This window comes from Bubalus bubalis, chromosome 9 (assembly GCF_019923935.1).
Source record: "Bubalus bubalis isolate 160015118507 breed Murrah chromosome 9, NDDB_SH_1, whole genome shotgun sequence".
NCBI classification, from domain to species: domain Eukaryota; kingdom Metazoa; phylum Chordata; class Mammalia; order Artiodactyla; family Bovidae; genus Bubalus; species Bubalus bubalis.
Genome location: NC_059165.1, coordinates 79395145 through 79418916, shown reverse-complemented (window position 1 = coordinate 79418916; position 23772 = coordinate 79395145). Strand labels below are relative to the sequence as shown.

At 36.4% G+C, this 23772-nt stretch overlaps 1 protein-coding gene across 1 annotated transcript in view; it reads right to left on the bottom strand.

Annotated features, from left to right (window-relative positions):
- Window positions 1-431: 431 nt before the first annotated feature.
- The window catches only part of SRFBP1 (serum response factor binding protein 1), a 61541-nt gene continuing 38200 nt past the window's right edge, over window positions 432-23772 (bottom strand). The window contains exons 5-8 of the mRNA XM_006059491.3: window positions 10112-10193; window positions 8411-9122; window positions 6877-6914; window positions 432-1735 (exon numbers count right to left, since the gene is read on the bottom strand). Of these exons, the coding sequence (XP_006059553.1) occupies window positions 1551-1735; window positions 6877-6914; window positions 8411-9122; window positions 10112-10193 (1017 nt within the window). The 3' untranslated portion in view covers window positions 432-1550. The remainder of the gene's footprint in view (window positions 1736-6876; window positions 6915-8410; window positions 9123-10111; window positions 10194-23772) is intronic.

Genomic DNA, 23772 nt, shown 5'->3' with positions numbered 1-23772 from the left:
ATAATCTGTACTCTTTACTTGTAATGAACTATCTGTTGTTGTTCAGTCGCTGAACTGTATAATGAACTGTAACTAGGAATATAATAGGTTTTACTGAGTTCTGCAAGCACACGTTTGAATCTGAGAGTATTTGGGGAGCCCTCCCCTGCAATTTCCAAACCTGCAGTTGGTGTCAGAAGTGAGCAGTCTTGTATGGCCTCTTTCTTCTAACTTTGTAGTCAAACCCTAACTCCTTGAAGTTAGGGTTAGAAGTGTTGGGTCGACGAATAGTGCTCTCAACCTCACGGTTTAGCTAAATCTGGGTAGGGACAGAAACATTATTTTTCAATTTTTTTGGAGTAGTTTTTCATAATTAAACTTTCAATTCAAATTAATTTCAATGTGACATAATTTTGTACATAACTGTAAACAAACTTAAAAGAAAAAACAAATTTTGCATTTAATACAGCAAAAATAATTTTATTTCCGTATAACCTCTTGAATTCTACTGCTTTATTATCTAAACTCTTAAGCATTTGAAAAAGATAAAAATGACTTTCCAGAGTTCCTGAATTCCTACCACCAGAAAGCTTTATTTCATCATTAATAGGATCAATGCATAGAAAACATAGAATTTAGTTAGCATTACTTAGTTAACCAAGAACTTTAATTTCTCCCAGTAGCAAGAAGTGAAACATTTGAAGGGATTTTTAAAATTCTGTTTTCCTTTTAAATAACAGTACTATGAAATATAAAGCAGTCCCATCTTCAGTGAGTTATAACCTCTGCTTAGCTATTAGTGAAAATGCTTCTGTAATCATATCTCCTTCAGAATTTGCTCTTGTAAATTCCAAACCTATGATTCCTCAAAAACTGTTTCTATGAAGAACACACGTCTAATATGTTATATATTTATGATTTGACAGAAATTTTATATGCAGTAAAACCAATTTTTGGTTGGTTGTAACATTTGAACATGAATGCTGCCCAAATAACTAAACATAATTCAGAAATCCAAAAATTTCCTTGGAAACTATTTTAAACAGTCAAAAACTAAAAAATTACAAATAATTAAAACTATAATAAAAACTAATATTTACTTATATAACTTATTATCTGTATACCCATAATAAAAGTTATCCTCTTAGTTTTGCTACCAAGAGTATCTTCCAGTAAAAATAGTCTGTTTTAAAGAGCTACACTTTCCTCATATTTTTGCATTATTATTTCAAATATCACTCAACATTTATTTTCAAAGTAACGAAACACAGAGCTGACCTAGTGAAGTACACTTCATGATAAAACCAAATGAGAAAATGTGAGATAGCTATCATCTCAAAATTCTTTTATAGAGGGACAGCAGTCTAGACATATTTAAAATTAAGTATGTACTTGATCAACAGAAGCCTAAACGTACACAAACACACTTAAAAAAATAAAGACAAAACCAACTCATTTCTATAACCCATTCAGAGACTTACTTAAATATATATATTTTAATAATGAGCTAGTTTAAAAAATAAGAAGAAAATCAAATTTAGACAGAGAAGTTAACAAAAATATAGTACTGATCAATCATCAAAGGTAATTTTTTTCCCCTGAAACACAGCAATTTTGGATTGCTGTTCTTTTCGCCGCCGGCTTGCTTCCCATGAAGGATGAAGAGGCAGCTGTGATTTCTGTTTTGTATTTTCAAATCCTCTTTGTGCTTTCTTATTAAACTGATTCTTGTTCTGAGGTTCAATGTGCTGAAAATCTGCAGGAGAAAACAAAATTAAGTCTATACATAAATAGCATAGAAGACAAAAACATTTTATCTTCTCAAACCAGTACTTAAGGAAGAAATTTAGTTTTACTTAAGTAGAATACCTCACACTGTTAAAAAATCTAAGCCCTACTGGGAACTTTGAAGTTGAAATACACATATGGCCAGTGAATTTTGGGACACATGCTTTCTGTTGTCAATAGATGTTTGTTGCATGCCTCCTAGTATTTGCTGTTCTACCTTTTTACATTGACATTAAGAAAGGTAACAGTCCAGACAACACATAAGGAAACAAAATTTTAGAAGGGGAGTATTTTGTATTTTTAAAGGAATATGATTCATTGGCATATGATATCTGTGTGTGAAGCAATGCAGCCAGAAAACTCACATGTTTTAACTAAAATATTGAATTCAACAGCGTTGATGGGTGAGCTGTTTAAAGGGCTATTAATTGATTCCACTCCCTTCTGTTACTGAACAAAAAATTTGTGACTGCAAAGTAACTGCTATATCTACTCAAATTTAAGACACTGTTCTTTTTGACCATAAAGTTATCCACCAAATATGAGGGTGGCAATTTGTAATCTAGCTCTTACCTCTTTCATTATGAGGAACTTCTATTACATTATTTTGAACAAAGTACTGGGAGACATACGGGCCTGGATGGACTGAATCAATGCACATTTATAGGATCAGAAAGACAAGGCAAAAAATTTAATACCGATTTATTAATCAGTCCTAGGGGTGCATAATTTCTCCACTGCTAGTTAGCCATCATTGTCAAGAAGCCTTTTAAAGATCTTAAAAAATATCATAATGTTATTGAAACAAGTATACAATTGGGATAAATTTCCAAAGATCACTGCACACAGATTCAAAACATCCCGTATCTTGTACAAATCACATGTGCTCTAGAAATCTGTTATAATACTCCAAGAGTGCCTATAGTGATAAAGAGTGAAGAATTAAAATGTTAAATGAAACCATTTCATGTAACTTAAAATTTAAATAAGATAGTATTTCTAAACTGATATGTATTTTAATAACTATGTAAAGCATACTTGGATGTGAAAATAAATGGATAAATTAAATATCATAAATTTATAAGCTAAGTAGAAACAAAAACACGTTCTACTTGTGTCTTCTCATTAGGAAGATGTGGGAATTTTTTAATTTGCAGCTATTCTGTATTTGTAAATATAAGACCACATATTTCCCAATGACTTTATACAGTCATTAAAATAACATAAAAATGTGGCATGGGTTTTGCAGTTCTGTAGTAGGTAGTATGGCACCCCACTCCAGTACTCTTGCCTGGAAAATCCCATGGATGGAGGAGCCTGGTGGGCTGCAGTCCATGGGGTCGCTAAGAGTCAGACATGACTGAGTGACTTCACTTTCACTTTTCACTTTCATGCATTGGAGAAGGAAACGGCAACCCACTCCAGTGTTCTTGCCTGGAGAATCCCAGGGACGGGGGAGCCTGGTGGGCTGCTGTCTATGGGGTCACACAGAGTCAGACACAACTGAAGCGACTTAGCAGCAGCAGCAGCAGTAGGTAGTAAGGAAACTATATCTAAGGCTGCAAGTGAGTATCCTATGTGTCACAAGTGAGTATCCTATGTGTTAGTGAGTATCCTATGTGTCAGGAAAAAGTAAAACTGTTGCTAGTTAAAACTTGGGAAGCAGGCTACATGCTTATGGAACTGCAGCACAAGGTAAGTGTCTGGAAAGAATAAAAAGATTAGTGTACTGATGGCTCTTTGGCAAAGTACTAAAAAGAAAAAGAGAACAGTTAAAAAAAAACTGGCCAGTTCACAGGCAGATACAAAAGGGAAAAGAGGGTACAGATATTTGGCATTTAAGGTTTAGAAAAGCCTTTGGACTCCAAACTGTGAGAGATAAGATAGAGAAAGATTTTAAGCAGTAATGACCTACAGAGATGTAGCCCTGTAGCAGAGCTAAGAGTAAAGGTATGGCTCTCTCATAAATGCAAAGAAGAGAAGCAGAAGGCAAAGGAGAAAAGGAAAGATATACCCATTTGAATCCAGAGCTCCAAAGAATAGCATGGAGAGATAAGAAAACCATCCTCAGTGATTCATGCAAAGAAACAGAGGAAAACAACAGAATGGAAAAGGCTCGAGATCTAGTCAAGAAAATTAAAGATGATACCAAGGGAACATTTCATGCAAAGATGGGCACAATAAAGGACAGAAACAGTATGGACCTAACAGAAGCACAAGATACTAAAGAAGAGGCGGCAAGAATACACAGAAGACCTGTACAAAAAAAATCCTCATGACCCAGATAACCACAATGGTGTGATCACTGACCGAGACTCAGACATCCTGGAATGCGAAATCAAGTGGGCCTTAGGAAACATCACTGCGAACAAAGCTAGTGGAGGTGATGGAATTCCAGTTGAGCTATTGCAAATCCTAAAAGATGATGCTGTGGAAGTGCTGCACTCAATATGCCAGCAAGTTTGGAAAACTCAGCAATGGCCACAAGACTGGAAAAGGTCAGTTTTCATTCCAATCCCAAAGAAAGGCAATGCCAAAGAATGCTCAAACTACCATACAATTGCACTCATCTCATGTGCTAGTAAAGTAATGCTCAAAATTCTCCAAGCCAGGCTTCAGCAATACGTGAATCATGAAATTCCAGATGTTCAAGCTGGTTTTAGAAAAGGCAGAGGAACCAGAGATCAAACTGCCAACATCCATCAGAGCATGACAAAACCAATGAATTCCAGAAAAACATCAGCTTTATTGACTACACTAAAGCCTGACTGTGTGGATCACAACAAACTGTGGAAAATTCTTCAAGAGATGGGAATACCAGATCACCTTGCCTGTCTCCTGAGAAATCTGTATGCAGGTCAAGAAGCAACTGTTAGAATTGGACATGGAACAGCAGTCAGTCAGTCAATCAGTTCAGTCGCTCAGTCGTTTCTGACTCTTCGCGACCCCATGAATCGCAGCACTCCAGGCCTCCCTGTCCATCACCAACTCCCGGAGTTCACCCAGACCCACGTCCATCGAGTCAGTGATGCCATCCAGCCATCTCATCCTCTGTCGTCCCCTTCTCCTCCTGCTCCCAATCCCTCCCAGCATCAGAGTCTTTTCCAATGAGTTAATTCTTTGCATCAGGTGGCCAAAGTACTGGAGTTTCAGCTTCAGCATCATTCCCTCCAAAGAAATCCCAGGGTTGATCTCCTTCAGAATGGACTGGTTGGATCTCCTTGCAGTCCAAGGGACTCTCAAGAGTCTTCTCCAACACCACAGTTCAAAAGCATCAATTCTTCGGCACTCAGCCTTCTTCACAGTCCAACTTTCATGTCCATACATGACCACAGGAAAAACCATAGCCTTGACTAGACGGACCTTTGTTGGCAAAGTAATGTCTCTGCTTTTGAATATGCTATCTAGGTTGGTCATAACTTTCCTTCCAAGGAGTAAGCGTCTTTTAATTTCATGGCTGCAGTCACCATCTGCAGTGATTTTGGAGCTCCCAAAAATAAAGTCTGACAGTGTTTCCACTGTTTCCCCAGACTGGTTACAAATCAGGAAAGGAGTACGTCAAGGCTATATATTGTTACCCTGGTATTTCAACTCATATGCAGAGTACATCATGTGAAATGCTAGGCTGGATGAAGCACAAGCTGGAATCAAGATTGCTGGGAGAAGTATCAATAACCTCAGATATGCAGGTGACACCACCCTTATGGCAGAAAGTGAAGAACTAAAAAGCCTCTTGATGAAAGTGAAAGAGAAGAGTGAAAAAGTTGGCTTAAAGCTCAACATTCAGAAAACTAAGATCATGGCATCTGGTCCCATCACTTCATGGCAAATAGATGGGGAAACAATGGAAACAGAAAGAAGGTTTATTTTGGGGGTTCCAAAATCACTGCAGATGGTGACTGCAGCCATGAAATTAAAAGACGCTTGCAAAAGCGTCTGCCTACAATGCAGGAGACCTGGGTTCGATGCCTGGGTCAGGAAGATCCCCAAGGAAATGGCAACCCACTCCAGTACTCTTGCCTGGATAATCGGTGGAGGAGCCTGGTGGGCTACAATCCATGGGGTCGCAAAGAGTCGGACATGAATGAGTGACTTCACTTTACTTTACTTGCTCCTTAGAAGAAAAGCTATGACCAACCTAGACAGCATATTAAAAAGCAGAGACATTACTTTGCCAATAAAAGTCCATCTATTCAAAGCGATGGTTCTTCCAGTCGTCATGTATGGTTGTTAGAGTTGGACTATAAAGGAAGCTGAGTGCTGAAGAATTGACGCTTTTCAACTGTGGTGTTGGCAAAGACTCTTGAGGGTCCCCTGGACTGTAAGGAGATCCAGTCCATCCTAAAAGAAATCAGTCTTGAATATTTATTGGAAGGACTGTTGCTGAAGGTGGAACTCCAATACTTTGGCCACCTGATGCAAAGAACTGACTCATTAGAAAAGACCCTGATGCTGGGAAAGATTGAAGGCGGGAGAAGGGGATGACAGAGGATGAGATGATTGGATGGCATCACCAATTCAATGGATATGAGTTTGAGTAAACTCCGGGAAGTTGCTGATGGACAGGGAGGCTTGGGGTGCTGCAGTCCATGGGGCCGCAAAGAGTCAGACTTGACTGAGTGACTGAACTGAACTGAAATCAAACAGACTCAATATTACTGATAAGTTTTGTCTGTATCTTTCCTACTGGCAGAACATAGAGAGTTAAAAAAAACCACATAAAATAAAAAAACAAAAATCTATACTGATAATTACAAGATGCTCTATTTTCATTTCTGTGGGCACAGAATTTATTCAGACTACTAAGCAACCAGGCTTCTCTGGTGGCTCAGTGGTTAAGAATCAGGAGACACAGGTTCAATCCCTGGCTCGGGAAGATCCCCTGGAGAAGGAAACGGCAACCCATTCCAGTATTCTTGCCTGGGAAATCCCATGGACAGAGGAGCCTGGCAGGCTACAGTCCATGGGGTCACAAAAGACTCAGACACAAAAGTCTCAGACGTGACTTCATGACTAAATAACAAGTAAGCAACCAGAGTTTTTCTTCTTTCCTCTTCAGAAAGGAACTGCTCAACTGTATGTGGAAGTCAGGCAGTTATTAGTACATACCCAGGGTTTTGCTTCTTGGAACCTGTTCTCTGTGATTTCTAAAAGAAGAAAAACACCATTAAGATATTTAATATTGAAACAAATCTTCTGACTTTAAGAAGACAACATAATAAGAATGTTGATAAAACTCACTTTAAAAACTATCATGCTCCTTTACCTCCCCCACTAGAAACAATTAAAAAATGAAAACCCCATGTTTTAGCTGCATCAAAGGTTTGTTAGATCCCAATATCACTATGGGCTTCCTAGGTGGCACCAGTAAAGGTGGTTAAGAATCCACCTGCCAATGCAGGAGATGCAAGAGAAATGGGTTTGATCCTTGGGTTGGAAGATCCTCTGGAGTAGGGATTAGCAGCCCCGTTTAGTATTCTTGCCTGGAGAATCCCATGGACAGGGGATGCCGACGGGCTACAGTCCATAGGGTTGCAGAGTCAACATGACTGAGGGACTGAGCACAATTTCACTACAGAAGTATGTAGGAATCTTTCTCTCAACATCCTTATCATGACTTTTGGCTATAAAATATCCTGTCTTGGTTACCTTGGATGCTTGAGAACTATCTAGACAAAGAATTTCAAAAATTTTCTTACTGGAACAATGAATCACATGTAACAAAAAGTAAGTTAGCAATTTTGGGGAAAAGAAAGGGATAGTGGTGTGTAATTTTCAAGTGAGGAAAAAAAATAAATCTTTTGAAGGCAGAGTTGGGAGCTACAAGGACTAATTTAATAATTTTCAAGGCTTCAAAGATGGTTTATATGTTAATACTCTTACTTTCTGGGAAAATTTCAACATCACTTTTTTTCTGTTTTATTAAAAATTATGCCTAACCTATTTATTATAGAAAAAGTTTACTGAAGAAGATAGCTAACCATGATTTTTATTCTAAAATGTAAAGATATCGCCTAACATTAGAATTACAAATGAAATTAAACCTATTGATTTACAACAAGACCGCTGGAAAAAGCAGTGATTACAGAAGGGATAAGGATGACCACCTAGTATAAGCACCACCAAATAGAAAGCAGTCTGGAGATACTTGGTGTTAGGGCAAGCAAGCAGCCTTATATACTGAAACAGGAAAATGTATAAAACAATTGTTTTACAATAATGCTCTAGGTCAACAAGAGAAAAAACAAAACAAAACAAAAATTCACCACAGTCTTTTCAAAAAGTTCTGTTTAGAAAGTGAAATACATGAGACATTTTCAAAAGTTTTCACCAAAAGTTAACTCAAAAGTTTCAAAACTTCGGTAAGTGAAGGAATAAACTTAAATTAGCTACATATTAAATTAGATAAATTATTTATCTATCTCATTTTCTGATGAGGCTGGAAGAATTTGGCATTATCATACGTGTATTTGAATATATTACTCCAATATAAAGTTGGAGAGGGCCAAGTCTAAAGACAAATTCTGTACAAACTAGAATTATGTATGAGAGATAGTCATCTCAATGTCAGGATGTGTAGCTATTTCATACCTTTCACAAATTAAGAATTAATAATTATTTCAGAATGAAAAAATATTCTTACCTTTCAAGGCTCTTAGATCCAGATAAAGACTGGAAAAACACTGATTCAAACCTCCTTGCCTCTGTACGTGGCTTGTTTTTATCATTTTGTAAATTTTGATGGGTTTCAAGTATATCTTCTTCAAGCAACAATTTTTTGGGGGGGTTTTGTTCCTTATCTGAAAAACGACAACTGCTTTCCTTCTTTCGTGCCCGTTTGACTTTCCCAATGAAGAAGTCATCACCACTATCACTATCCTCAGACATGGAAGACTGTTTGTAAAACCTTTCTTCTGTGCTATCATCAAAATATTCCTTCTCTTCTTCATATAATTCCTCTCCATCACTGTCAACATCAAGTGAGCTACTGGACTCTTTCATTTTTTTGGTTTTACTTAATGCTTTCATTTTGGGGTCAGAAGGTGTCTTCTGGGATGCTGAGGGAGCCGGAGAATCTTTTTCAGAAGGCTTTGATAGAGAATTTGGGACATCCATTGCTTTGGGTCCATGATCCATCTTGGCTATTTTTTCTTTTGAATTATTTATCGGTTTCTTTGCCAATATTTTGGCTTCCTTCTCTTTTTGTTCACGGATAATAGTTCCTTCATGCTGTAACTTACTGGCATCATCATTTGAACACAAAGTGTCCTTGGAATGATTTTCTTCTGAAGCAGTGTTTGATGACTTAACTTCAACAACATTTTGTCTTGCATCTTTAAAGGATTTGACAGCAGCTGCAAGAGAAACAGCACATGACTTGTTTCAGCACTGAAACAAATAATAAAAAACATCACTGTTTTAGTACCATATTTCTTAAATTATTTGGAAATACTTAACAGAATGGTTGGAATTTAAATTACATATATATAATAGGTGCAAATTCACAAAGAAGAAAACCAGAACACTTATGAAATGCTCAAAGATATCCATTTTAAATCTCTAAAATTAAAAAAAAAATTTTTTTTAAATCTCTAAAATTAAATTTATTCTTCCATATATGATGTTAAGAACAGTAAAAACTTCACTGAATATAAATGAATAAAATGGCAACTTTAATTTCTATAGCAATAATGTATTAATACAATTGCAGGGTATTATAAATTGTGTTTTCAGGCATAAAAATAATTATCTTCTAATCTGTGTCAGAAGCATTTAGTTGTTTCATTGTATTTTATAATATACAAACATAAATAAAAATTATGTGACTAAATGGCAAGGTAAGTAATAATATGAATTACATCAATATTTAGAAAGGGCTTGGTGGCTCAGATGGTAAAAAAAATCTGCCTGCAATGCGGGAGACATGGGCTCAATCCCTGGGTTGGAAAGATCCTCTGGAGGAGGGCATAGCAACCCACTTCAGGATTCTTGCCCTGAGAATCTCCATGGACAGAGGAACCTGGAGGCTACAGTCCATGGGGTTGGAGAGTTGGACACAACTGAGTGACTAAGCACAGCAAAATATTTAGAAAGTCAGTTGTATTTAATATTACCATGAGTATTATCTATTTTAAGAATTTATAAAATTTAGGAATTTAGAAAAAACAGAATTTTTTAGATATAAAAAAATTTTCAGGTAGTTTTCTACATTTGGAAGCATTTGAAAAGACATTTATAATGTAAAAGATCCTCAAAAGTTAAAAAAAAATCATAAAAGTAAATAAATGAATGGCCATTTATTCAAATTATTTACTGAAAATGGCTTAAGTCATTTAATTCATACCTTTCAGCACATCTATTTTTTTCTTCAGAAGAGGGTGCACTGCTAGCCTAGCAATTGCTCTTTCAGCAGCAGTCGAATCAGGCTGCAAATTGAAATAATAAACACATGGGAATAAAAACTAACACTACTAAGAAGTGAATAAAATGCAACTCATTATAATTTTTAAAAGTTAAGAGTTAGGGAACAGAAATTTGTTAATATTCTAACTAGGTAACTCACCTACATAATGCATTCTAAAGATAACATGCTGAAAAAAATACTACTGTTCTTGACAGTTAAAATTATGTAATCAATTAACAAATATTCTTTGAGTAATTAATATTGTTCCAGAATTGTGGTAGGCATCACGTGTGATATTTTAAAAAATGTAATATAGATCCTGCAGTCAAAGAGTTTAAAAATCTAGTATAGAATACTAAAATAACATGAACGAATCAAGTAACATATTAGTACTAAGCTGTGTGATATAATCCATGACTAATATAACGCCTGAAGTTCCATTTACTAGAGACCTAAAGTTATCAAATACTATATATTTTTATGTTGAATGACTAATACCACTATTTCATTCTCAGAACTTTTCACCAGTGCCTGGCTTATAGCCAACACTTTGTAGATGTTTGATGATGACTGAATGGGATTATATACATATAATGATATATGTGTGTGTGTGTGTGCACACACATACACAAACATACAGACACACACATACATAGTATTTATTCATTGAGAAAATTCATAGTTCAGACTACTTTAAATAAATATCATCTGTGGTTGAAACTTCCAAATTTCTACCTCAAGCTCTAACTTGATCTCCAGATTCATATATCCAACTACCTACTTGACATGTTAAAAGAAAATTCTGTGATTTTCTCCTGAAACTTTAAACCTTTTCCCATCTTATTAGATATAAGTTTAATTTTTCTGTTGGTTAAGGGCTAAAACTCATGATTCTTCCATTACGTTTCTCCTTTCTTTATAGCTCACAATAAATCCTTCAGCAAATCCTGTGATTTCATCTGCAAAATCTATCCAGAACCAGTCTACTTACTTCCTTTTCTACTTACTTCCTTTGACCAAATCACCAACACCTCTCACCTGGACCAATGCAATAAGCCCATAACTAGTCATTCTCCATTGGCTTTTGTTCTTCCACAGACTGTTTTCCATATAGCAGTTACAGTGAAGTTTAAATGTAACCAGATCATGCTACTTCCTTATGGGTTCTTCTGAAAGCTTTACTGCCTTCTGATGCTTAAGCTATCCCTTTGCAAGTTCTTCTCTACTTGGCTGATCATTTCATTGTATTCAGGTCTCTGCTCAAATGTTATCTGAATTAACACAACACTTTTCATCACCATTTACTTCACATCACAAGAGGCAGGGACTCTGTCTTCCACATTCCTGTGGACCTAGTGCCTAAAACAATAACTGATAATAGTTGGTATTCAATAAACACTCCCTGAAGCATGTAAAAACTTCACTAGTGTGTGAGAGCAGAGCTATCAGCTTTAAACATCGTTATATTTACCCTCATTGTTAATAGCCCAATAAGGCTATTTTTCCTCCCAGTATTAAACACAGATGAGTACCTAAGGGAAAGCAAGATAATAGCTTGAAATCTATTCTGTTTGGAGAATTTATCTAGGTAAAAATCACTCAGAAAACAACTTTAGACCTGGTGCAAATCCTGTGCTAGGATCACTTGCTGCCTAATTACCTTTTTTATCTTGGGTCAAATGGTATTATCCTCACATTTTATACCTAACAAGAAACTGCAAACGTGATCCTAGTTGGAAATAGGAACAAGGGCATTGCAGATATAATTAAGAGGACAGCATACTGGTTTAGGATGGGCCTTAAATCTATTATGATTGGTGTCCTTACAAGGAAGACACTTGGATACAGAGACACAGGAGACAGGAAGGGAATAACACTGAAGTAAAGGTTAGAGGTAGCCTCCCACAAGCCAAGTTGGAAGAAGCTACTGGCTCCACTAAAATGAGGAAGGCAACCAAAAGAGTGAGGAAGGTATAGATACGAGAAATGGGAAATCCAGGCAAGAGAAATGCCCAGGATGGTGACAGGGGATTTAGATTTAGATTTAGAATACCTAGTGTTATTAAATATCTTGAGAGGAGATTTCAAAAACCATTGAGGAATTTGGTTTTACATAGAATACACAATCAACAAAATAAACATAATAATTATAAACTATAAGTAGAAATATTATACAGAAAAACAAAAGTAATAAACATTCACTAAATGACTCATAGCCAAAGTAACATAATCACTAAATGTTCACCTCATCTAAATCTGACCCAAGCATATTAGGAAGACAGAAGAGATAAAGAGGGTACATATATGACACAGAGGCTGAAGGAGGAAAGAGATCTAAATCCTTGTAAACCACAGCAGGAAGTCAATAGCTAGTGCTTAAAATGTATTAATATAAACATGTGGATGTGGGGGTAAATTCCATAAGAATCAACTGTAACTGAAGGTGGGGGATGACCAATAGAGAACTGTCATTTCTCTCTCTCTCTCTCTCTCACACACACACACACACACACACACACAAATCTTGTAGAAGTATTTGATTTTCAAAATCAGTGGCTGGCAAGCTAACTCATATGCCAGTTTCTCACCTGCTATCTGCTTTTAAAAATAAAGTTTTATTGGAACATAAAACCAAATTCATTCATCTATGGCTGCACTATGTCACCGTTGTATAGTTCAGTAGTTGTGACAAAGACTGTAAGGCCTAGAAAGCCTGAAATATTTACAATATGGTCCTTTATGGAAAGAGTCAATGTAAGAAGAATCTTCAGTGGGGATCAACCAAAAACTGATGAAAACAGAAAAAACATTTGTTTTTTAAAGCAAGCTCATGATGTCTAAAACTTGAATTTAAAACAAAAACACTGCCCTGACAGTTTTGCTGCCAAATTGAGGCAATGAGTTATAGCCCTAAATGCAGTAAATGTGCTTCCTGAACTGTGATATAATAAGATATTCTGGCTTAGTAGAAACAATTTGGTGTTCAATGCAGAGGCACTATTCTTAATCCTCAGGACTGCTGCTGCTGCTGCTAAGTTGCTTCAGTCGCGTCCGACTTTGTGCGACCCCACAGACGGCAGCCCACCAGGCTCCCCCGTCCCTGGGATTCTCCAGGCAAGAACTTTGGAATGGGTTGCCATTTCCTTCTCCAATGCATGAAAGTGAAAAGTGAAAGTGAAGTCGCTCAGTCATGTCCAACTCTTAGTGACCCTATGGACTGCAGCCTACCAGGCTCCTCCGTCCATGGGATTTTCCAGGCAAGAGTACTGGAGTGGGGTGCAAATTACATTTTCCCTGGGTAGCTACTAAAAATTCAATTCACTTAAAATAAAATTCCTGATGATATATGAACAACTGTATCTGTAAAGCAGAAAAACTAGAAAGAAACTATTTTTATCATGTGAGTTAATTTCACATGTTTTAGATAAGAAGTTCTGGGAATCCAAAATAGATTTTTGACTAATGTATTCATGTATAATTGTTCAAAGCTATATTTATTACTGTTTCCAAATCTCTGTTTTGACAACTTGCAAAGAGTTTTAACGACCTGGGCGTTTTTCTTTCCAGAGCTAGCTGCATCTTTCCAGTTAGTCAGAAAAAGTTTAAAAGAACAGTGGTAGTACATGCATATCAAGTGTAGATACTAAGTAACACCACCTTGATAAGAATCACTTTACTTTGAATTTACTTAGCAATGCTACTTCTGTTCTCTGGAAGATATCTCAGAGTAATCTAACTTAGTGATCCAATTTCAGTAAATTTTATTTAAATAAAAAAAGAGCCCTAGAATATGATTTAAAATTGTATAATTACATATCACTTCTAATAAATGAAGAGTTATTCTTATTTGTTACATATCACTGTTTAACTGTATTTTTACGCTGCAGCCTCTGCAGTGGACTTATTTGGGAAGAATACCAGGTTATTAAGAAGTGAGATTGAGTAAAAAAGAGTCATTGTATTCCATAATCCTAGGGCTGGCACTCACACTAGTTGTCACAATTGGAGTTGTACAGTATATTGCTTATGCACCCAAATGTAAGCAGTGAATTCAAACAAAAACATTAAGGCCTGAGTTGACAAGCTACACGGGTCTATAAAACTACGTAGTTACTAATCAGGTACGATTATGTAACAATAAGTAGAATTAGGTATATCACAGCTTTAGGTTTTGTGATTATATGTATTTGTGGTTTTAAAGAAAACAGTTAATGATATCAGCAAATAAAATTTTTATTATTCTTCTGAAAGTATACTGATGATGAGTAATTACTTTAAAATAAAGATATATAATGAATTTGCATTCTTTGTGCTTCCTAGCTTGACAGCTAGTGTGTGATGACAAGCCCTGGTGGCTCAGATGGTAAAGAATGCAATGTGGGCGAGCCTGGTTCGCTCCCTGGGTCAGGAAGATTCCCTGGAGAAGGGCATGGCAACCCACTCCAGTATTCTTGCCTGGAGAATTTCATGGACAGAGGAAGCTGGCTTGTTGAGGCAGTGTCCAGTACTATGAGGCAGTGTCCATGTCCTTAACAGTAGCTAGCATAAACACTACTCCATTGGTAGGAACACAATTCTGCTTAAAAAAAATAAGGAGACGAATGGGTTTCTCTAATGGTTTCTCTAATCAATGGTTTCTCTAATGCCAATCCTTTTCAAACTCTTTCAGAAAAAAAAAGTGAAGGGGGAACATTATTAAAGTACCAAAATTCAGCAACCACCACCCTGATCAGTCAGCAGTCATAAATTTCAAGGTAAGACCCTCCACCAGCAAAAAGAATACAACTTGCTGAGGACTCAGATGATGGCTAGTACTTTTCAGCAATGAAGTATTTTTAAATAAAGCTATGTACATTTTTTTAGACATAATGCTATTATACACTTCATCGTCTACAGTAGTGCAAACATGACTTTTACATGCACTGGGAAACCAAAAATTTGTGTACTCTTTTACTGTGGTTATTTGCTTTATTGAGGTGGTCTGAAATTGAACACCCAGTATCCTCAATGTATGCCAGCAGTTCTTAAAATGTTTGATTTGGATAAAGTCTTAGTTAAAAATATCAAATTTTATATATTACAGCAAGCATTTAAATAAATTCATAAAATTCTCTAAGTAAAAAATTGTCAAATTTAACACTTTAAACTTTTTTTTAACTTTATTCTTAAGAAAGCAATTAGAAATCATTCATTTAATTTTTTAAGTTCAAATTTTAACAAGAGATTAAAGAAGTAAACAGAATAGAGATCACAGATTTTATCAACAATTAAATTACAGTATTGACTTGATTTCAAGACCACTTAGCCAGTTAGGAACAAGTGAGAACTCAAAATCAGGTTTCTAAATTCAATCTAGTATTCTCAACAAGCTTTTCTCTCAACTATTTCAAATAACTTTCCTTCATTTTGTGACCCAATTCCAAGACACCCTCAAATCTTTTTGTAAAGAAATTAAATATAAACATAAAAACAAAAAGAGGCTGATTAATCAAGTGGGTTAAGTTTATACCTTTGGCAGTGTTTGGGGTCTGTGCTGCAATAAGAGATGTCTACATTTTCCTTAAGGCACTGAGGTTAAGTGTAGGAACTCACAAGAGTAAGTACAACAGTCCCTGAAATAAGGGACTTCCAATTCTTTATCTAACTTCCTTACTTCTTTCTCATCCTTTTCCTTCCTCACTTAAGTTTCCCCCTCTTTATATTTACAGATATTTATATATAAATATATACAGCTAACAAAACACAAACACTAGAGCAAAGTAATGCTCAAAATTCTCCAAGCCAGGCTTCAACTGTATGTGAACCGTGAACTCCAAATGTTCAAGCTAGATTTAGAAAAGGCAGAGGAACCAGAGATCAAGTTGCCAACATCCACTGGATCATCGAAAAAGCAAGAGAATTTCAGAAAAACATCTACTTCTGCTTTGTTGACTATGCTAAAGCCTTTGACTGTATAGACCACAACAAACTCTGGAAAATTCTTCAAGAGATGGGAATACCAGACTACCTTACCCCTGCCTCCTGAGAAATCTGTATGCAGGTTAAGAAGCAAGAGTTAGAACTGAAGATGGAATAACAGACTGGTTCCAAACTGGGAAAGGAGTAAGACAAGGCTGTAATTTGTCACCCTGCTTATTTAACTTATATGCAGAGTACATCATGCAAAATGCCAGGCTGGATAAAGCACAAACTGGAATCAAGACTGCTTGGAGACATATCAATAACCTCTGATATACAGATGACACCACACTTACGGCAGAAAGTGAAGAGGAACTAAAGAGCCTCTTGATGAAAGTGCAAGAGGACAGTGAAAAAGCTGGCTTAAAACTCAATATTCAAAAAAGTAAGATCAGGCCATCCGGTCCCATCACTTCACAGCAAATAGATGGAGAAACAATGAAAATTGTGACAGACTTTATTTTCTTGGGCTCCACAATCACTGCAGATGGTGACCGCAGCCATGAAATTAAAAGAAGCTTGCTCCTTGAAAGAAAAGCTATGACCAACCTAGACAGCATATTAAAAAGCAGAGACATTACTTTGCCAACAAAGGTCCATCTAATCAAAGCTATGGTTTTTCCAGTCATCATGGATGTGAGAGTTGGACTATAAAGAAAACTAAGCACCGAAGAATTGATGCTTTTGAACTATGGTGTTGGCGAAGACTCGAGCGTCCCATGGACTGTAAAGAGAACCAACCAGCCCATCCTAAAGGAAATCAGTCCTGAATATTCATTGGAAGGTCTGATGTTGAAGCTGAAACTCCAATACTTAGGCCACCTGATGCTGGGAAAGACTGAAGGCGGGAGGAGAAGGGGATGACAGAGGATGAGATGGTTGGATGGCATCACCAACTTGATGGACGTGAGTTTGAGCAAGCTCTGGGTGTTGCTGATGGACAGGGAGGCCTGGTGTGCTGCAGTCCATGGGGTCTCAAAGAGTCAGATGTGACTCAATTGAATGACTGATATATAAGTATGCTTTATTATGTGAAGGTGAAATCTTACACATAAGGATACAAATATCATCTCTGGAGGCTCAGAATCTTTCACTAATTTAAAAGTTTAAAACAAATGCACAAATAACTAATCCAAAGCAGAACGTGATAAACTTCACAGGAGAGACTGAAAATGTTGTGGAGGTTTATAGAAGAATTAAAATATAGTCAAACATCTTAAATTTAAATAAAAATATTTTGAAGCTTAAAAGCCTAAGCAATCTCTATTAACAAATAGAGATTTGTTACTCTCTCTTCCACACCTGCAAGAAACAGTCATCACAATATTGGGAGATATGCAGGAAACCACAATTTTCCTTATTTGAAGTTGACACAGTGTTTGCCTTGGAGCATTCTCAGGAAACTGTGGTTTTCACACACCTCCAGTTTCTTCCATTTCTAATAAATTAAATCAAAAAGGGAAAACACCTCATCTTGGAATGGAAAAATTTTATTTTGGCATATGGGTATTTCTGTGAACACAAAGCATTTGGTGCTCAATTTTGAAAAGAATTTTGAGAATGTACATGTAAATATAAACAAGAGTCTAAAAGTGGAACAGCTCTCTTACATGCAATGTTCATTCCTTTGAAATGTTGTTGTCTTAGAGAAGAACTAACACCTATCTCTGCTCAAACTGTTCTAAAAAGTTGCAGAAGGAGGAAAACTCCCAAACTCAGTCTATGAGGCCATTACCATCCTGATATCAAAACCAGACAACGATATCACAGAAAAGCAAAATTACAGGCCGATAACACTGATGAACATAGATGCAAAAATTCTCAGCAAAGTTCTAGCAGACAGAATCCAACAACACACTGAAAGGAACAAACACCATTATCAAGTGGGGTTTACCCAAGGGACGCAAGGATTCTTCAATATATGCAAGTAAATCAAAGTGATACACCATATTAACAAACTGAAAAATAAAAACCATATGATCATCTCAATAAATGCAGAGAAAGCTTCTGACAAAATTCAGCACCCATTTATAATAATAATAATAATAATAATTAAAAAAAAACCTCTCCAGAAAATTTGCAGGAGGAACTTTTTACCTCAGCATAATAAAGGCCATACACAAGAAACCCACAGCAAACATTACTCTCAACACTGAAAAACTAAAAGCTTTTTCTCTAAGATCAGGAACACTTACCTATTATTCAGTATAGTTCTGGAAGTCCTGCTGCTGCTGCTAAGTCACTTCAGTAGTGTCTGACTGTATGCGACCCCATAGACGGCAGCCCACGAGGCTCCCCTGTCCCTGGGATTCTCCAGGCAAGAACACTGGAGTGGGTTGCCATTTCCTTCTCCAATGCATGAAAGTGAAAAGCGAAGACACTCAGTCATATCCGACTCTTAGCGACCCCATGGACTGCAGCCTACCGGGCTCCTCTGTCCATGGGATTTTCCAGGCAAGAGTACTGGAGTGGGTTGCCACTAGCCACAGCAATTAAAGGAGAAAAAGAAATAAAGGAATCCAGGTTGGAAAACAAGTAAAACTCACTGTTTGCAGATGACATGATACTACACATATAAAACCCTAAAAACACCACAAAATAACTACTAGAGCTAATCAATGAATTTAGTAAAGTCATAGCATATAAAATCAATACACAGAAATCCCCTGCATTTCTATACACTAACAATGAAAAATCAGAAAGAGAAATTAAGGAAAGAATCTCATTCACCATTGCAACGAAAAGAATAAAATACCTAGGAATAAACCTACCTAAAGAGACAAAAGACCTGCATGCAGAATAAGACACTGATAAAGGAAACCAATGACGACACAGATGGAGAACTCGACCATATTCTTGGATTGGAAGAATCAATACTTTCAAAATGACTGTACTACCCAAAGCAATCTACAAATCAATGCAATTCCTATCAAATTATCAATGGCATTTTCCACAGAACTAGAACTAAACATTTCACCATTTATACGGAAACACAAAAGACGACAAACAGCCAAAGCAATCATGAGAAAGAAAACCAAGCTGGAGGTATCAACTTCCCTGACTTCAGACTAAACTACAAAGCTACAGTCATCCAAGACAGTATGGTACTGGCACAAAAACAGAAATATACACCAATGAAATAAGACAGAAATCCCAGGGATAAACTCATGTATACATGGGCACCTTATTTTTGACAAAGAAGGCAAAAATATACAATGGAAAAAAGAAAACCTCTTCAATGAGTGGTGCTGGGAAAACTGGTTAGCTACATGTAAAAGAATAAAATTAGAACATTTCCTAACAACACACACAAAAATAAACTCAAAATGGATTAAAGACTTAAATGTTAAGACTAGAAACTATAACGCTCTTAGAGGAAAACACAGGCCGTACTCTCTGACATAAATCACAGCAATATTCTCTCTGACCCACCTCCTTGATTAATGGAAATAAAAACAAAAATAAACAAATGGGACCTAATAAAACTTAAATAAAAGTAAAAAATAAAGCTTTTGCATAGCAAAGAAAGCCATAAACAAGATGAAAAGACAACTCTCAAAATGGGAGAAAATAACTGCAAATGAAGCAACTGACAAAGGATTAGTCTCCAAAATATATAAGCAGCTCATACAGCTCGATATCAGAAAAACTAACAACCCAATCAAAAATGGGCAGAAGACCTAAACAGACATTTCTCCACAAAGAAAATATCAGATCAGATCAGATCAATCGCTCAGTCGTGTCCGACTCTTTGCGACCCCATGAATCGCGGCACGCCAGGCCTCCCTGTCCATCACCAACTCCCGGAGTTCACTGAGACTCACGTCCATCGAGTCAGTGATGCCATCCAGCCATCTCATCCTCTGTCGTCCCCTTCTCCTCCTGCCCCCAATAGAGGTGGCTAATAAACACATGAAAAGATGCTCAACATCACTTATTATTAGAGAAATGCAAATCAAAACTACAATGAGGCATCACCTCACACCAGTCAGAATGGTCATCACCAAAAAATCTACAATCAATACTGGAGACGGTGTGGAGAAAAGGGAATTCTCCTGCATTACTGGAAACAGTACGGACACTCCTTAAAAAACTATAAATAAATCTACCATATGTCCCAGCAAATCCACTACTGGGCATATACCCTGAGAAAAACACAATTCTAAAATACACATGTATCCCAATGTTCACTGCAACAATATTTATAATAGCTAGGACATGGAAGCAAGCTAGATATCCATCGACAGATGAATGGATAAAAAAGATGTGGTACATAAATACAATGAAACATTCCTCAGCCATAAAAGGGAACAAATTTGAGTCAGTTGTAGTGAGGTGGATGAATCTAGAGCCTCTTATATGAGTAAAGTAAGCCAGAAAGAGAAAAACAGGTATCATGTATTAACACACATACATGGAATCTAGAAAAATGATACTTTTTACTTAGTATAGAATGGACTGGTGTCCACACTTGTTGTCTTGTATATATATTGATACTATCATGTGTATCATACTATCATGTGTAAAACAGTTAATGGGAAATGCTATAAATACAGGGAGCTCAGCCTGGTGCTCTGTGATGACCTAGAGAGATGGGTTGGAGTGAGTGGAGGGAGGCTCAAGAGGGAGGGTATATATATATATACACAATGATGTGTTGGTTTCTGCCATAGGCAGCATGAATAGATTGCAATGTGCTGTAAACATCATAGTAAAGCAATCTTCCATCAGTTAAAAATAAAAATCAAACTGACCAAAGGAACTCGTACAGGTAGAAAGCTAGTAGCAGTACTTTTAACATTAACTCGACTTCAATTCTAGGTTTTACCTAAAGATAGAAGTCAACACATTCATATTTGTATTTATTAAAAACATTTAGAAATATAATAAGAAACAGTCCTTTTAGCTGAATCAGAAGAATTGTAACAAGTAAAGGGCTTAGAGTCCACATTTAGGAGAACAGGAGATTTTTCTGTATTCATTAAACTCTTAAAATCCCATGATTCCAAAATGCTTATATATATAGACACTTATTCTATCCTTTTGTCCTAAAATTTCATTTTGCAGGCAGAGACTTTGCTTGTCTAAGCCTTGGATCTAACATTTCCTACTGATTGATCACAGGTATATTTTGACCTTTCTGGGCCCACTGTCTCATCTGTTAAATGAGATTATTATCATCTTAATGAGAAAGCTAAGGTATATAAAGTATCTAACAAGTCAGCTACTAGTAGATGTTAGCAAATATTAACTTGCTTCCTCTTATCCTTTAAAATCAACATTCAGAAAACGAAGATCATGGCATCTGGTCCCATCACTTCATGGGAAATAGATGGGGAAACAGTAGAAACAATATCAGACTTTATTTTGGGGGGCTCCAAAATCACTGCAGATGGTGACTGCAGCCATGAAATTAAAAGACGCGTACCCCTTGGAAGAAAAGTTATGACCAACCTAGATAGCATATTGAAAAGCAGAGACATTACTTTGCCAAGAAAGGTCCATCTAGTCAAGGCTATGGTTTTTCCTGTGGTCATGTATGGATGTGAGAGTTGGACTGTGAAGAAAGCTGAGCGCTGAAGAATTGATGCTTTTGAACTGTGGTGTTGGAGAAGACTCTTAAGAGTGCCTTAGACTGCAAGGAGATCCAACCAGTCCATCCTGAAGGAGATCAGCCCTGGGATTCTTTGGAAGGAATGATGCTCAAGCTGAAACTCCAGTACTTTGGCCACCTCATGCGAAGAGTTGACTCATTGGAAAAGACTAATGCTGGGAGGGATAGGGGGCAGGAGGAGAAGGGGACGACAGAGGATGAGATAGCTGGATGGCATCACTGACTCAATGGACATGAGTCTAAATGAACTCCGGGAGTTGGTGATGGACAGGGAGGCCTGGTGTACTGTGATTTATGGGGTCGCAAAGAGTCAGACATGACTGAGCAACTGAACTGAACTGAACTGAATCCTTTAAAATAACTATGTTCTATCCCCTTCCTTTTTTACATAGTGCCTGGCCAACTGTTCTGCATATAATAGACATTTGGACTTGAGAAGTCCTTGAAATTCTGGCAATAATTGTCTGGAAATGTCACAGTTCTAGTGCCCAAACTCTATAGTTTTAAAACTTTCATACAAATATTAACTGGCTACTTAATCTTTCTAACCATTTCTGAATTTGGAAAATGAAGATACTACTAGTATTACCACACACATGTACACACATGCATGTGCACACATGAATGTTTTCACTTGAAATCAATGTTGTAAGATCAACTGAGATACTAATGTATATGGAAGAACTAAGCAAGCTCTAAGGAGTTACACACATCAGCTTGTTCTGCTCTATTCTGATGGTCAGACAGCTTCAAATGTATAAGCTCTATGTAATAGCCTTATACTACCTCTTTGGTCATCTTTAACTTCCCTTCCTGTGGCAAACCAATCAGTCTTCTCTCCATGACACTCAGCTAATTTATTAACATATTTTGATACAGGAGAACATTAATTCAATGGGAAGAATATCATAAGTGAAATAAAACAGTAACAAAATAGTTGAAATCAAATAGCTCAGGAGGAATCTGAAACCATTCTTAAGCAAGGCAATTTCCCTTGGCTCTAAATCCTCAAGGGTTCCATCAAGAACTATAAAACAGAACTGTCTTCCTTTGTCCTTCTCCACCTCCCTTTCCTTCCTTTCATTTGGAGGAAGGTACCGAAAGGGCAGAAATGTAATGAAATTTTTTTTTTTTTGCTTGACAACATTCCAGTTTGAGCCCAACTTTCTACATGTTTATGATACATCTCATGACTATAAATCTAGTGATATGCAAATGAAATTACTATTCAGAAAATATAAATGATAAGCAAATACAGACGCATTTCCCCATTTTTAGGATGACATTTCACACACTGGAAGGTTAAACAAAAGGTTGTAAATGTAATAAGATGCACTAAAGAAACCTGATTTTTCAAACACTACACATACATTAACTAACCTTCCAAGTGAAAATAATCAGACTGAAAAGTTCAAAGAAAAAAAGACAAAGATATATTATTTGGGATATTTTCAAGTTCCAATTAAAAAATACTGTCAAGCTTCAGTGCTGAAATTTAAATGGAAACACGATATTAGGCAACAAAAAGAAATTGGTTTTTATTCCCATCATAAATTAAATATTACTGAGATACTTTTAGGGTGCAGCAACCAGAAAATGAAAAAAATTTATTCTGGTAAAAACCTTAAATTATTATTTTTTTTAAACTCTCAAGAGAAAACAAATACATTCTACCATATTTTTATACAATTACCACTATTCTATTTAACATGTCATTGTTTTGTCAGAAACATATACACCAAGTAAAAAAGTATTACAGAACTAAATTTTTTTCCTTTCTATGAATGAATGCTATGAAGTAAGAATATTTACTGTAGAATCAGGTAGAATCAAAATAAGGAAGCTGTAAAATCATGCTCCTGACTTTTTGGTGTTGCTTTCCTGACAAGGACCATAACAACAAAAACAAATGTTCCCTTTCTTCAAACATACAACAACCTTTCATTTTCTGCCCTTCTTACAATAAAATGTTTTAAAATTCTAATGTCTAATATCAATTAATTGCAGAGAAATGAGTACTAGTGTACAT